General features: G+C 52.5%; 1 protein-coding gene across 1 annotated transcript in view; it reads right to left on the minus strand.

The window, feature by feature from the left end:
- Positions 1-4: 4 nt before the first annotated feature.
- The window catches only part of NTM (neurotrimin), a gene marked incomplete at both ends in the record, with an annotated part of 34328 nt that continues 19648 nt past the window's right edge, over positions 5-14684 (minus strand). The window contains 5 exons of the mRNA XM_010185147.1: positions 5-69; positions 1453-1485; positions 3514-3665; positions 4305-4425; positions 4965-5099. Coding sequence (XP_010183449.1) covers positions 5-69; positions 1453-1485; positions 3514-3665; positions 4305-4425; positions 4965-5099 — 506 coding nt within the window. The remainder of the gene's footprint in view (positions 70-1452; positions 1486-3513; positions 3666-4304; positions 4426-4964; positions 5100-14684) is intronic.

The raw sequence follows: 14684 nt of genomic DNA on the forward strand, positions 1-14684 counted from the left end.
GGGCCAGCAGCCACGCGTGGCCGCCCGGTCGCCACGCGCCGTTGTTGCCGTCGTGCACCGCGCCAGGGCCTGGGAGAAGGGACAGAAACAGCCGCTTGGTGAGCCACGAAGCCAACAAACTCCCATCAAACACACACATTAATAAGTAAAAACAACATAAGTGCAATGTTTAGGCCCCAGCTGCTATGGCACATGGTGGCCCCTGGCACTTGTGTTCACCAGAGCACAGCACTGGCTGACCCCAATCTGTGAGACCCAAGCCCTTCCAGTCCCACTTCAGGCCCATGTACCCCACCAACCCATCTCCTTCAGTGCCCTCTACCCCTTCTCCAAACTTTCTCCAAGTTCCCCGATAGCTTTCACCCAATATTTGGCCAGGCCCAGCAAGCTTGGCATGGGGGTCACCACTCACATCCCTTAGGGAGGGGAATAACCACCCACCCAACCAACAGAAACCCCGTCACCAGCCCTACCTACCAGCCCTACTCTCCATATTATGTGCATCACCACGTACTACACACTCTGTTCACCTCCCCAAACCATCTCAAGAAGAATGAGGTGGGACAAAGACAGCGGGAAGGGCAGCAAAGCCCATTCACCTCCAGGGGAGCCCCTTTCTGGGTCAGGAGATACAAACGCACCGTGGGAAAAAGCATGGAAGGTGCCTGACCCTGTGGTGTTCACCAAAACACCCCAAAATATTGGGCTGGGGAAAAGGTATGGTGGGAACAAGACCTCAGGATGAGATCCAAGCTGCTCAAGCAGGGCTGCCCTCTAGGCATGATTGACCTGCGCTATGGGAATCGCAGCACACAACCCCTCGCTCCGCAGCCCAACCAAAGCACCATGAACCAATTGGTCTTCTACTGGTAGCACCCTTACAACACACTCACAAACACCTCACAATGCTTCAGTCCTCCCCCAGATCCTGCCAATCTGGAGACATGATCATATCCATGCTACCTCCTTCACCTTCTTGGTATCTATAATTCATCCTGAGGGCTGACCGCCCAATACAGCACAATTGCAGCTATACTTGACTACAGACCCCAAAATCAAGATGACACCGAGCCCTAGGAGCATCCTAGAGGAGGAAGGACAGGAGCGTCCTAGAGGAGGAAGGACCTGCTACAGGACCTGTTTACATAGCACCACGGAGAAAACAGATCACAGATACATCCCTGCTTTCGCCCTGGTGATGGGGATGGGGCACAGGAGCTGGGACCCTGGCGGGGGGTGGGATGAGGCATGCAGGGGGCACAGACCACCACCAAATAGGCACAGTAGGTTGTGGGGAGGTGGCAGGATGGGAGGGCAACAAGAAGGCCCTAATTCATCGCTGTATCAACAGGAGTGGGAGGTGGGGGGCACCTCGGGGTGGGAGCTGGAGGGGCCCGTGGGGAAACAGAGTGGGGGGAGAGCTAGCATGGTGGGGGTCCCCGAATTACTGACCTTTCCAGGGTGTCAGAGCGGTAGTTGTCTCTTCTAAAAATTAAAGAACAAGCGAAAGTTAAGGCAAACGGACAATGGAAAGCGCAGGCTCGAGGCGCTTTGCTGGGCCTGCCCTCCGCCTAAGGGAAAAGGATGGGGTAGCTGCTGCCCCCCAAACAAAAAATACCACAGGGGCTTTGATTTGGGGGATTTTGGAGGGTTCTGTTCTCCTCCTGTTCCCTCTCTGTAACCCTGTAACATCCCAAATGGGTTTATGGCCCAACATCAGCCTCCGGGAAGCGACATGGACCGTGTGATGGGGGAGAAGCGGAGAGCCCTTTATTTCCCCAAATCCACAAGATGATGTAGTGCCTCCGAGCACTCCACCACGTCACAGACGGCGCCAAATGAGGCAGCACGCCTATAATAACAAGTGCTACATGTTAAATAAAGCACCAGTTGACCTCCCTGAAAAATTCGATTAAAAAAGGGATTAAAAGATGTACGCTACATTAGCCTCTGTCGCACGGGCTCGCGTCATGGTACCCACATGGATTAAACTCCTGTGGAAAAAAATGGATTAAACTCGCAGGAAAAAGGGGCTGCTCGCAAAATTGCCCCCCAAAACCTCATGGGTGAGGCGTTTCCTATGCTGCAGGTAATGCAGCCATCGTGCGTAACTTAATTACAATTAATAAAGACACGTTAATTGTGGGACTAAAGGCACCGGTTACTTAGGGATAAGCACTTGTTAGCGGTGTGCTAATTATGGAGGGGCTGTAACTGGAGGTGCTGGGGAGCCCCATGCTAGGAGATGGGGAACCCCTTGGGTGTGTGGTGGGTTGGGGTGGCTTAGGGAGCCTTCACCCCCTGAGTGGACTCAATCAATAAAGACTGAATGGATCATTAAATCAACGTGGCTTTATGGAAATGATGGGCAAAGGACTCCAATTTCATTCCCGGATGGGAGCAGCGTTCAGACCGACAAAGCCAAGGGGGATAGTGAAATAGGTTTAGAGTTTTGCGGGATGCTCCATGCTGCCATTATGGCACAGACCACAGAAAACATCACTAATGGGTTATAACCCAAATAACTGACAGCTCTCGCAAAGCCATCAGCAAAGAGAAGTCATCTTTACTTTTACTTAATGTCTGCAGATGCCAGACCAAGGCCCCACACTTAACATTTTAACCTCATAAACCCACAGGGAGCCTACAACATCAAGGCTAAGGATGGCCTGGGCTATTTTGGGGGCTCAGAGGGAGCTGGGCTGGGGTGGCTCTTTCTTCTCCCTGAAAAATGGGGTTATTTGGGCTTTGGATGACCAGGAGGCCTGGTGGGGAAGAGAGCGGAGACAGTTCCTAAGCAACGCTAACGATAGCTTAATGGGCAGGTAAAGACGCCAATGTTCATCACTTACAGCACAGACTTTTGGGGTCAACACATCTTATTAAGCTCATTAACATCCATGGTTAGATCTACACTGGGTGATGGGAAGAGCTCCCCTGACACATCCCAAGGGATCCCGACACGACCACCAATCCTGATAGCAGGGGAGGATGAGCCCCCCCTGTGGATTGCCCTTCCTGGGAAAGCCTGGCATCCTCTGCTCTCCCCAGAGAAACCACTTCCCTGAGTACACAGGAGAACCGCAGCAAAGAGATCACTTTTCCAGGGACGTCCTTCCTCCTATCCCACAGTGCTTCCTCCCTTTCACTGCCTTTTCTTACTGCAACCACCACATCCTAAAAGCTGGCTGAGCCCCACATTCAGACCCATCAGGACCCTGCTGCACTCCTGCCCCATCTCTTTGTACTCCAAGGTACAAAGCTGCTCCCCCTCCCCATCCTTTGCTCCTTCCCATCTCCCTCTGGCACCATCAGTAAGAATAAATCCACTTGCCAGGAGCCAAAACCATGACCTGGAAGGTAGCAAAGCCACGGGGGCCGTTTATTCTCTCTCATCCCACACATTTGTCCCACCATGACCCTGAGCACCACCGACGGACACAGGAAGATGCCTTCAAACAGAAGCTCTTCGAGGTATTCACCAGAGAGGATGGAAACCCACACTCTGCTCACCGTAAAGGATCATGCTGGCGTTGGTGTTCCCTAGCTGGTTGGAGGCCACGCAGGTGTAGTTGCCGTAGTCCTGCTCGGAGACGTTGAAGAAGGTCAGTCTGGAGAAGAAGGCCTTGTTCTCTACCTTCAGGCCTTTCTGTCCTTCAGCCAGCCTGGGAGAAAGGCAGAAGGGGAGAGGGTCATGGGGATGGCATCAGAAGGACAAACACCCGCTATTTTCCATGACTTTCGCAGGCCCTTGGCATCCAACCTACTTCTGAGCAAAGCCTTGCATCCAACACGCAAACACTCACTGCTTTGTATGCTACCTGCTCCTTTCCCCCTAAAACAGCATCTAAGGGAACTGGGCTTGTTTAGCCTGGAGAAGAGAAGGCTGAGGGGAGACCTCATCACCACCTACAACTGCCTCAAGGGAGGTTGTGGAGAGGTGGGTGCTGGGCTCTTCTCCCAGGTGATGGGGATAGAACAAGGGGAAACGGCACCAAGCTGTGCCAAGGGAGGTTCAGGTTAGAGATAAGGAGGAAGTTCTTTACTGAGAGGATCGTCAGAAGCTGGCACAGGCTGCCCAGGGAGGTGGTGGAGTCACCATCCCTGGATGTGTTTAAAGAGCGGGTAGATGAGGTACTTAAGGATATGGTTTAGGGAGTAGACAGGAACGGTTGGACGTGATGATCTCAGAGGGCTTTTCCAACCGAGCAATTCTGTGTGATCTTTTTTGTCTAAAACACCTATGTGGCTCATCCTGTGTTTGGATCCTTCCCCCCCATGCACCTCTCATCTTTTTTTCTCACCGCTTGTCGTCTTTGTACCACTGGAAGTCGGCGGAGGGGACGGCGGAGGCTTCGCACAGCAGGATGCCCTTCTGCCCCACCGGCACCCCGGTGCTCTTCGCGTCCGAGATGTACGGCGGGTCTGGGAAAAACAGGAAACCTGGGCTCAATTCTCAGCAGCCTTTGGGCATCCCACCCCCTCCCCGGGCTCCTCCAGCTCCCTTTTCTTTCCCTGCACTTAGGAAGGAGTCAAAATCAGCTCTAAGCTCATGCCCAGCAGCTGAAGGGGTGGCCACAGGGAAGTTTAGGAGGGTTTTCACCTCTGTCTGAGCACAAAATATGCTGCTTTCTTCCTCGCTCTATTTCTTTCCCTCTTGCATTGTTTTTTTCTCAAGGAAAAAAAAAATCCTATTTACTGCTCACTTCTCTCTTTTCCCTGGAGGTTATCAGCACAGCATCTCACCATGGGTGGAAAACCCAGGCTGATGGAGACAGCTGAGGAGGAGGAGGTGGTGGAAAAAAACAGAGCTCGAAAAAAAGGTGGGGGGGGGAGGAGAGGAAAGGACAAACCACCACCTGCTCAGGAAACTGCCACCGCCTCTCGGAGGCTGGGTTCGTCCCGCTTCCCGTCACCAAAGTCCTGTCCCCTTACGGGTCCCCGATAGCCCTCGGGCTACTCACAGTTGACAGTGACTTTGACTCGCTGCACCACGGGCGCTGCCACGTCGTTGGAGGCGCTGCACTCATACTCGCCCGACTGCTCCCGCGTGATGCCCGTGATCTCCAGGTACTCGTCCTCGCTGATGAAGCCCACGGCTGCAAAAGCAAAGGGAGAGGGGTCATGAGCGATGGAGAGAAACCTGTGTGTCCCCCCTGTGACCGTGTCCCACCGCCCTAGGACACCCAGTCCCCGGGTTGATGGAGATCGTGGCGTTACCACAAATACAGAGATGCTGTAATTACTGTGAGAAGCATCTCGGAGACCAGTGTCACACTTAATACTCCTATAAATTTTAACCGGTAGTCCTTGGTACATATGTGTGGCAATCGGTGTCATATTTTAATTAGGCTTGCCCTACACCATCTGAAATTAATAATAGCTCGAATTACCAGTGTAATTTATAAATTAACATTGCTGCAGCATTAGGAAATAAATTAGCTCTGGACAGCTGTTTCTGGGAGCGAGCGCCAATGGCACAGAGGCCGAGGCAGGTCCCCGGTCCCCGGGGATGCTCCTGTGCTCGCCCTCGCTTCCCGATGGGCCGCTGCTCGCCACGCTCGACCGCTCGCCCGTCTGCATCTCGCTGTAACAAATGCATGCAAAATACACACGTGGGAGGCTGCTGTCAGGGCACGCACCGCCTGCATCCCATCGGACGGTGCTGTTAGAGCATCTCTGCCTGCGGCACATAAACAGCGAGCGCGGCCACACACCATCGCCCCCCACCAAAAGCACACGGGGCTCTGCGTTATCACGGGTGGACCCAATTGGGAAGGCAGCTTTGGAAAGGGGTGAAGCCAGTTTTACCCAGCACAACGAATTGCCGATGTACACCCATGGCCCTGCGCCAAAATTCCCACCCGAGCATCTCACGGCCAAAACTACCGAGTTCATCAGTTTTTAGAGCAACTAAAGGGCAAGATATGAAGGCGTTACCCCCAGATCAATAGCCGTCAGAAACACAAATCGCAGCGGGCCCGCAGCACAAGAAAGGAGAGAGGGGGAAAGAAAATAAATACATAAATCCCTTTTATAGCTGACCTAGAATCGGCTTCTCTGTAGCACAGCGCTGCCTGCTGATAAAATACTGACACAGCCGGTGGCCTTCAGATGCTCCGTGCTCAAATCTGACTCTGGTCTGTGCCAAGGCTGGGATAAGGCTCCGCTTCCCAAGTAGCCACAGGCCCATCCCCGGTTCGCACGCGGTGAGAATCAGCTCTCGTGCGTCCCCGGTTTGATCTGCGAGCAAAGCGGCTCGAGTGCATTTCATTACCCAGCAAAAGACTTCATTAAAGGGACTGCCAGGGTCAGCTTTGCACCTGCAAATGCTCGGGAAATTGAGAGATGAAGGCTTCCTCTGTGCTGAAGTCTGAGATATGAGCATGGTAATTGGCCGACAGAGAGGCACAACGTGAGAGTTCAGGGTTTTGGGGTCCAGCTGCGGATTTTAGCTACAGCCCATCGACCCTGGCATGCAAAATGGGATGCTCTGCACTGGACTTGATGCCTGCCTTTGCCCTGAGCACTATCTGGTATGACTCACGCTCAGATGATGATTACTATAGCACTAGGAAGACCACCCCTGCCAGAGGGCAGTCCCTTTACCGAAAAAAACCAGGTCCATAAAGCTGCTTTGCTGCCGGATGGTGCCAGTGCTAGTGTTGACTGAGCGGACCGAGAGTAATTGCTGAACCACTCGGCTCCTTGGCCTCTGCGGTTTTGCCTATTTATAATGGGAAGTCTTGTTGATGGTTGGACAAATCTCATTCATTAGTGACTGCCAGGAAAGGAAAAACAAATAGATGGGGCTGAGGGAGCGGGGCCAGGGTTAAACAAACACAATCTGTAAGGATAGACCTTGCTTTATAGAAAGCAACAGGGTGCACATCACCAGGGTCCCCAGGGGCACAAGAGGGACATTTATCCTCGTGCTGGGGTGCATGGGGACACGGATGAAGCCAAGGCTTGGGAGCATGGTACCCAACTGCCACCAGCCCTGCATCCAAAAGCACCCAGAGCTCAGGGATGCTCGGGATGCAGGAGCTCCCTGTGGCTGGTACCAGCCCTGCTCTTGCCCAAATTGATGGTGGGAACTTTTCAAGGCCGTCTCTGCTTGAGCACAATTAGAAGCTGAAATATTGCAGGAATTAATGGGAGAGCTCTCTCATCTCCTCAGGAGCTAGAAAACCAGCGCAGCCAGCACCCATCATTACTATTATTAATACTAATAATATAATACAGGCCAGAAATGGAACAGTCACGGACCAGGCAAAAGCATAATCCTTGCTCGTCAACCGAGGATGATGAACTAACCCAGGGAGATGGAAAACCAGAGCTTGAATCCACCTGCTCAGCGAGCAGGAGCCCTCCATGCACTATCTGGGTCTTGCCCTGCCAGACCTGCAACTCTGCAATTTGCCACAAAAAAGCCCCCAGGAAGAGGAAAGCACAAGCACAAAGGAGCAGGAGGGAAAACTCAGCCCAAAGCTGCAAAATAGCCAAGACAGAGCTGATGCATCATAAACAGCCCACGTCGTGAGCAGAGCCGGGGATCTTGGCAGCATTTGAGGTGGTGCTTTAGACCCTCCCTCCTTGCCTTTCTCCTTCCCTTCCTTCTCCTCATTTTCCCAGCCTGAATCCTCTCCCTTCTGCCTCCTCCTTCCCGCTTGCTTCCATTGAGCCTGTGACAAGATAATAACTCACCGGAAAGCCAACACATGTTCCCAAATTAATTATGTGCCACCATCCCCTGGCTCACAGCTGCAGCCATTTCCAGATCCCCAGGACACAATGCTTATGGTTTCCCTGGCAGAATGCTGCCCACGATGCCAATAAAGCAGCTTTGCTGAACTGGGAGCAAGACACTGAGCTACCAGCATCATTTCTGTGCACCATGCTAGCTCCCGAGGACCATAACCCTAATAAAGCTGTCCCAATCCCCACGGCACATCATGTGAACCAGGGCAGCACCAGCACATCTCCCATGCTGCCATACCAAATCCCTGCACCATGGATCTAGATGAGCCAGCCCAGCCATCCAGGGCTGGGATATTTCCACCTCTAAACCTCAAAAAGCACCATTTCAGCAATCATGTTTGATATCTGGGTGCCCAAAGTCCCAGGACCGGTCCTGAGATGCTACCCTACTCGCTACACCGGGCCATTGTCAATCCAACCAGGCGGGATGGGCTAGAGAAGGAGAATATTTTATGGAGATAATTTTATTAAAATGTTTACAACAATGCAGATATCGACATCTCGCTCCAATCAATAGTGCAATTTATTGTCCTTCAAGGTGAACATTAAGCCAAGCTGCCCATTAGTCAATATTTACCTCCAAGGTCTATAAATCTTTATACGGGCTTCAGCGGATGTTGACAGCGGCTGATTCCAGATAAGTAAAAGTAAGAGCGTGAAACATTGCTCCTTTTGGAGGTGAAATAGTAACTAGTTAATTACAGTCCCTACAGCCATTCTCAACTATCAATTTATGGCTACTTCTAGCAATAAAAATTAACATCGCGCAGGCTCCCGGTGACGCGCTCAAACCCAGAGCCATCCATTTCCAACGTCACTCCCGTCGTGGCAGTGACGGCCGCCCTGAAACGGTTTATAATAAATAAATTATACACACAAAGGTAATCAGAGCGAATTGTCGGTGCCCGAGGCCTCTTTACCTCTTCTCCTTGGTGTCGGGGACAGGGGTAAAACAGAGCTAATGCTGCCTCCAACACTTGCTCTGGCCAAAAATGAGGGGAGTACCTGCTGCACCTCTTATTAATCAGTAATACCTGCACCCGACTGCTCAATTAACACAGAGGGAACGGAGTTCAGGCATTTTGAAAATACCCTGTCCCTTCCTCTTTTGATCCCAGCTTCCCCTCTTGCTCCCCGGTGCTGGCTTAACGCCGGCGCAGAAAGACTGGGGGTAATTACCCTGCTGGAAACCACCCAGAGCCATCATTACAAAATAGGATTTGTTTAAGATTACCCTATCGACCTGGCCAGCACGGCACGCTCCTCTCCTTGTCTCCCAAGTATCGCATCCCCCTACCACCAGCTCCAGCTCATTTCCATCTGGATCCCCCTTAAATGCAAGATCCCTTTAGCAAGCACATCCCCACAGCTGGTGTACGGCAAACAAGGGGCACGAACCTCCTCTTTATTTTTAAAAGCCTTCAGAATAAGCACCGTAACCCCAGAAACAAGCACACAGCATATCAAAGATGTGCTTACACGGGGCCAAGCCTCTCCCTTTTTGAAGTTTCCCAACGACAAGGAAAGAAATCCCTCCTCCAACATGTTTTTCCATGTTAATTACCATGTTTCCGTGACCTGATGTTGTGCAAAGCCCCAGGGGATGCTGCTCTCTCTGCCTGGCTTTTGAATGGCACTCAGGGATGCGGGAGCTTCGCTGTAGCTACCTCCACTGCTGTAACCTGCGGACCCTCCTCATCCTCACGCCCCAGGAGCGGTGACTGTCACCAACTGTGCCCGGTGTCACCAAATTGAGGGGAAATACTGTATTTTCTTTACTTATGCCCTGCATTAAATTGGATCTGGCACGACTCTCACAGCCAATTTTGCTCCATGCCCTCGTGTGGTGCCGACCACCGGTCCTAGGATAACTCAAATATTTAACTATTAAGCACTTGCATGCAACACATCTCGGTACTCAGTGGGACACACAACTCACAGAGACCCTTCGGACACCACCACATCGCCTGCTCCTGGTCACTCAGTCTATATCACCCAGAATCACCAAGGTTGGAAGACACCTCTAAGATCATCAAGTCCAACCATCGACCCAGCCCCACCATGCCCACTAAACCACGTCCTGCAGTGCCCCATCCACACACTTTTTGAAATACCCACAGCCTATATTCACTACATTCATGGCCCCTTCGATGCTGTGCCCTGCACCCAGGGCTGGACCCCCCATGCAAAGCCATACCCGGTCCCCTCGCCTCACCACCGCGCCGATCTCGCCGCCCATTATAGCCCCATTGTGAAGAGTTTTGAGCTTAAAAGTCCTTGAAAGTTTCCCACTGTGACTCGTCAAACAAGATCTTTTTCACTTTCCCTCTCTTCTCTGCTAACAATATTTATACTCATTTCTTTTATTGAAATCTATCCGCCGCCTGTTCTATTAAAGCCGCCTGAGTGGCAGGGCCCACGCAGCCCATCTATTCTCCAGACAATGAGGTACAAGCAGTCTATCTTCTATTGTGCTTCCCCGGCCTCTGCTTTGCAAATCTCTCATCTCCAAAAAGCCAAGGCGAAGACGCCACCGTGCAAAAATTTGGGATCCCGGGATGCGCAAGGATTTCTTGGCACCGGCCGGCATCACCGACCTCCCTCTGTGGTACCCGTGATCCCTCAGGGATGCTTCTCCTTCATCCTCTGAGTACCATGACTTGGTCTTAAACGCAGTTCATGGCACGGCTCGCTGCTGCCGGGATGTTTGCCTGCCTCAGACGACTTATTTGTTACCAGGGAATAAAAGAGGAGCATTAAACCTTTTGTCTGCAAGAAGTAGTTCCTTGGGAAATAAAAGGATTATGGAAATTAATATTTAAAGGAACAAAACCAAAACAACTCGGGGACCAACCACCCTTGAACGAGGCTCTAACTCAGGAGCAAATGAGCTGAATAAAGAATGAGCCCTTTTATTGCGGCTCAAGGGAGAGGAGGCAGCTCGGGGCTCGGCAAACCAGCAGTGACCAGTAAGGATGCTGAGCCTGAAAAGGTCCCGTGAAACCCCGTTAGAGCGAATTAGCAAGGGCTGCAGTTCACAAAGCGCCTGAGTGGTGTCAGATCTGTAGCAAACATGGGCTCAACCTAAAGCCAGACCATGACAAGCCGCCCAACAAGAAGTCCTTCTGCTTTTCCATCCTCCTCCCCGCACTTTTTCCCCCGTTGCAAGGTGAGAGAGGACGGCGTCGCCAGAATGAAAGATTCTCCTGCGTGCCCTCTCCCAGCAGCGGCCCTAATTCATTTTTCATGGCCCCTCGCAGTGACAAAAGCCGCTGCTTCTCTCTTGTAAGCGCGCGCCGCGCAATAAGTCAAAGCTGATGTGCATTTTCCCCCTGGGTGCCGAAGCCGGCCTTTTGATTTAATTTCTCCTGTTGTTTGGCCCGCAGCCTCCGCCGCCGCGCTCCTTCGGAGAGGCGGCAAGGCAGGGCCCCATACGTGCGGAGGGGCTGCCCAACAGATGGGGTACGGTGGGTAGTGTTTAACTAATTTGCCACAGCGGCGGAGAGCGACAGATGCTGCCGGGGAGAAAGCGCTCAGACGCACGCATGCGAGGAGCGCCGCTCCTCCATGCGATCCGCAACTCGGTTTTTCCTGGAGCCCGGCCCATTTCTGGCAGCTTTTTCGCCGTCTCCAGGAGAAGCCGCGATGCGCAGGGCTCGGCTGCAAAGGCTCTCGCAAAGGACCCAAAATAATCAACCGCGTCCCTTTCCAACCACTGGCGTCGCGTCCCCGAGGAGCCCCGCTTCCCTCTGGATTTGTCTAAAAACCGCAGGGTCCCTCTGGTTGCAAATTTAAACCCAAAGGCTTTCTCTGTAGGACAAGCTCTTAAGAAGCAATTGCAATCCAAGGCGCTAAATGGCTGTAACCTCAGCTAAGCTGTATTTCAGCCGCATTAAGGAAATATCCCTCGGATGGCAAGCAAGTGGCATAATGGCATTAGAGGGGAAAAAATAAGCATCAAGTGCTGGCTAAATCCGTCGCCGGTGCTGGCAAGAAGTCATGGGAATTTGGGAAACTCTCCCTTCTCCCTGCGAATCCCTGTACACGGCTCTTGGCAAACCCAAATGCCATCACTGCCATGGTTTTCTGCAGACAGGGGATATTTTGGGGGGATATTTTCCATCTCTCCTCTTCCCCCGGGACCCTCCGACCCCTCTTTGTCCCCCGGAGCCATCCACATCGCTGCAGGACGAAGCTCGCTGTCACCTCTCCGTCATCTTTAGCCCGTCTTTATTTTTCCAGACGCGCTATTTTCCAGCCCAGTGGCCTTGCTCTGTCCCTCGTGTTTTATGGCGCTGATGTCTCCATTTCTGGAGGATCATTCGCAATATTGCGGCTTATCGAGAGAAGCCGGGGAAATGGATGGGCGGAGAGATGGACGGGAACGGGGGGCTGCGGGGATGCCGTGAGCCCAGGAATGGGCAATGCTGGGCTCTGGGAACTGGGAGGGACTGGGAACAGGGAACTGCAGACTGAGCTGGGTCCTATCGTCCCCTCTCCATGCCTCCCATGAAGGTATTGGCCCCGTTAACGGTGCTGGAAGGGCAGTGAGAGGCATTGCTCTGCCATGGCAAAGCCATTTTAAATAACAGCAGCGTATCACAGGAAGGGGAAAAACCCATGGGCAACAGCATGGCTCTGGCTTTAAATTATACTGTAGGAGGATAAAAATAAAAGAGAGGAAGACAGAGAGAGAGAGAGAGAGAGCGGCAGGAAAAAGAATTGCCATTGTTTTACCAAGCAGATGGGAAAGTTCAGGGATCAGAAAAAGACTATTATTATCTTGACTCGACCGAGAGAAGATGGGAAAGGAAGAAGCATTTTTTTCCCCCTGCGCTAAGAAACACCGTAGCAGAAGTCACTTCAGCAAAGAAATGGTGCCACCGGCTCCGGCCAGCGCCCGAGTTATCCCCACGGCACCACCAGGATGTGGCTCTTTGTCCCCTTTCCCTGACAGTGACACCGCATCACCCACTGCTACTGCAAGGATGGGACGGAGGGGTGACCGGGGTGCGCATCCCTCACCGCCTCCAGCGTGCCAGATGTGCCGCCAGATGTGCCCGCTGCCGGCGGCGCTGCAGCTGCGGTCACCCCTCCGTGACACCGCTGGCGCCCGGTCCCCCGTGTCGGTGCAGGCTGTCTGCCCGCCCCAAAGACCCCAGATCCTGCTGCCCTGCCCTGAGCATTCAATTGAGAATCACACAATCATTCAGGTCAGGAAAAAACCCTTAAAAACACTGAGTCCAACCGCAAACTGTGTCCCTAAGTGCCACGTCTATGCATCTTTTAAATACCTCCAGGGAATTTAATTTGCTAGAAACCATGCAAGAACACGCTAAATACACAACAGATCTCCTCATTTTTCCTGCTGGCCATGTCACCATGAGCAGATCACCATTTTTTCCCCAAAAATTAATGTGACAAGCCCTTTTACTCTGTGTGCAAGAGCGCCTGCAGCTCCAGAGTTATTCGCTGCTGCTTTTTAGCTTGGGATGGGGCGGCCAAGCAGCTCCAGCTCCTGAGCACATTGCAGCTTCTTGCTCTTCTGCTCCATCACAGCATCCTTCACCCACTGCATCCCTCCTTGCAGCCCGTCTCTTTGCTACCCCAAAACTTATCTCCCTTCTCCTCCAGCATATTTTGCACGCCTTCCTTCTCTCCTGCCCCTTTCCCTCTTCCTCTCTCCACCATATGGTCCTTCTCTTGCTCCCTAAACCTCGCCTGGCCACCTTTCCATCTCCGCACCCCCGGGACATGAAGAGGGGCTCCCAACCTGCCCTGCCTCATCCTTTGGCTCCCGAGTCCTCGGGCACTTAATATTCACGACACAGAGAAACATTTCACGGCGAATTGGACGCACATTCAACTGGAAATGGAAATTTTATGACTCTTCTCACTCCGCGCCGCAGATTACACCAGCTGAGAAAACATGGAAGCAAATGAACAACCTGTGAACTGTAAAGTATATTAATAATGAAATCACAGCCCGGGAAATGAAGGCTTTATTCTGTTTATATTCTGCTCCATTAATAGAGAGCGCTCGTGCTAGCTCCGCCCCATTAGCCGGCAACTTGTGCCGAGGAAAAGCATCCCATTGCAGGGATGGAAGGGGACAAACAGCGACACTAGGAAAAAGGAAGGCACAAATTTGGGGGAGAGCAGCTCTGACATCACCACAACAACACCATCATCTGCTTGCCAGGGTTCGAGCATCTCCACGTCCTCTCCGGGCATCCTTCCCACCGGTCCTCATTGCATCTCCTCCCTCTGGGGATGGAGGTCCCCCCCTTCCCCATCCACAGCCCCGAGGCCAGGCCAATGGCCACAGCAGAGCTCGGGCAATGAAATATTTCACCTCTATTTCCCCATACCCAGTCCAGGGCTCTCTCCTCCCTGAAAACAACAGTAGCGGCTTATGCAAAGCACATCACGGGAGCTAAAAACGAGCCGGAGCCGAGTTTTCTATAGCTGAAGCGACCCGGTGTTGACAGAATGGGGACGCGTTTCCACAGCTCAGATTTTTATAATAATACCTCGGGGGAGTCGCCGGCAAAGTTTGGCCCAAATATAATTAGTTTGCACAGCTATTAGGGGCTGATAAAAGGTTTTAATTTGTGTGGAGATCTCTCGCATCTCAGACACTCCCAGCCCTTGCTCTTCCCCACGCCAGCCGAATGAAAGGCGAGTCCCAGGCAGGGAGCGACACAAAGCCACGCATTCACCAGAAAAAGAGGGAGAAGACACAGAAAATCTGGGAAGCCGTTGGGTTTTTGTCTGCCTCATCCCACCACGCCAAAGAAATGACTAAAATACCCCCTCCTTCCCATGCTTGGCCATGGAGAAAGGATGCGACTGGCCCACCCGCTTCCCCGGGCTGAGATAAGGACTCGAGCACGCTCTGCCTGCGGCAAGGAAAGGAAAGC

Source organism: Mesitornis unicolor, unplaced genomic scaffold (genome assembly GCF_000695765.1).
Source record: "Mesitornis unicolor isolate BGI_N332 unplaced genomic scaffold, ASM69576v1 scaffold19875, whole genome shotgun sequence".
NCBI classification, from domain to species: Eukaryota; Metazoa; Chordata; class Aves; order Mesitornithiformes; family Mesitornithidae; genus Mesitornis; species Mesitornis unicolor.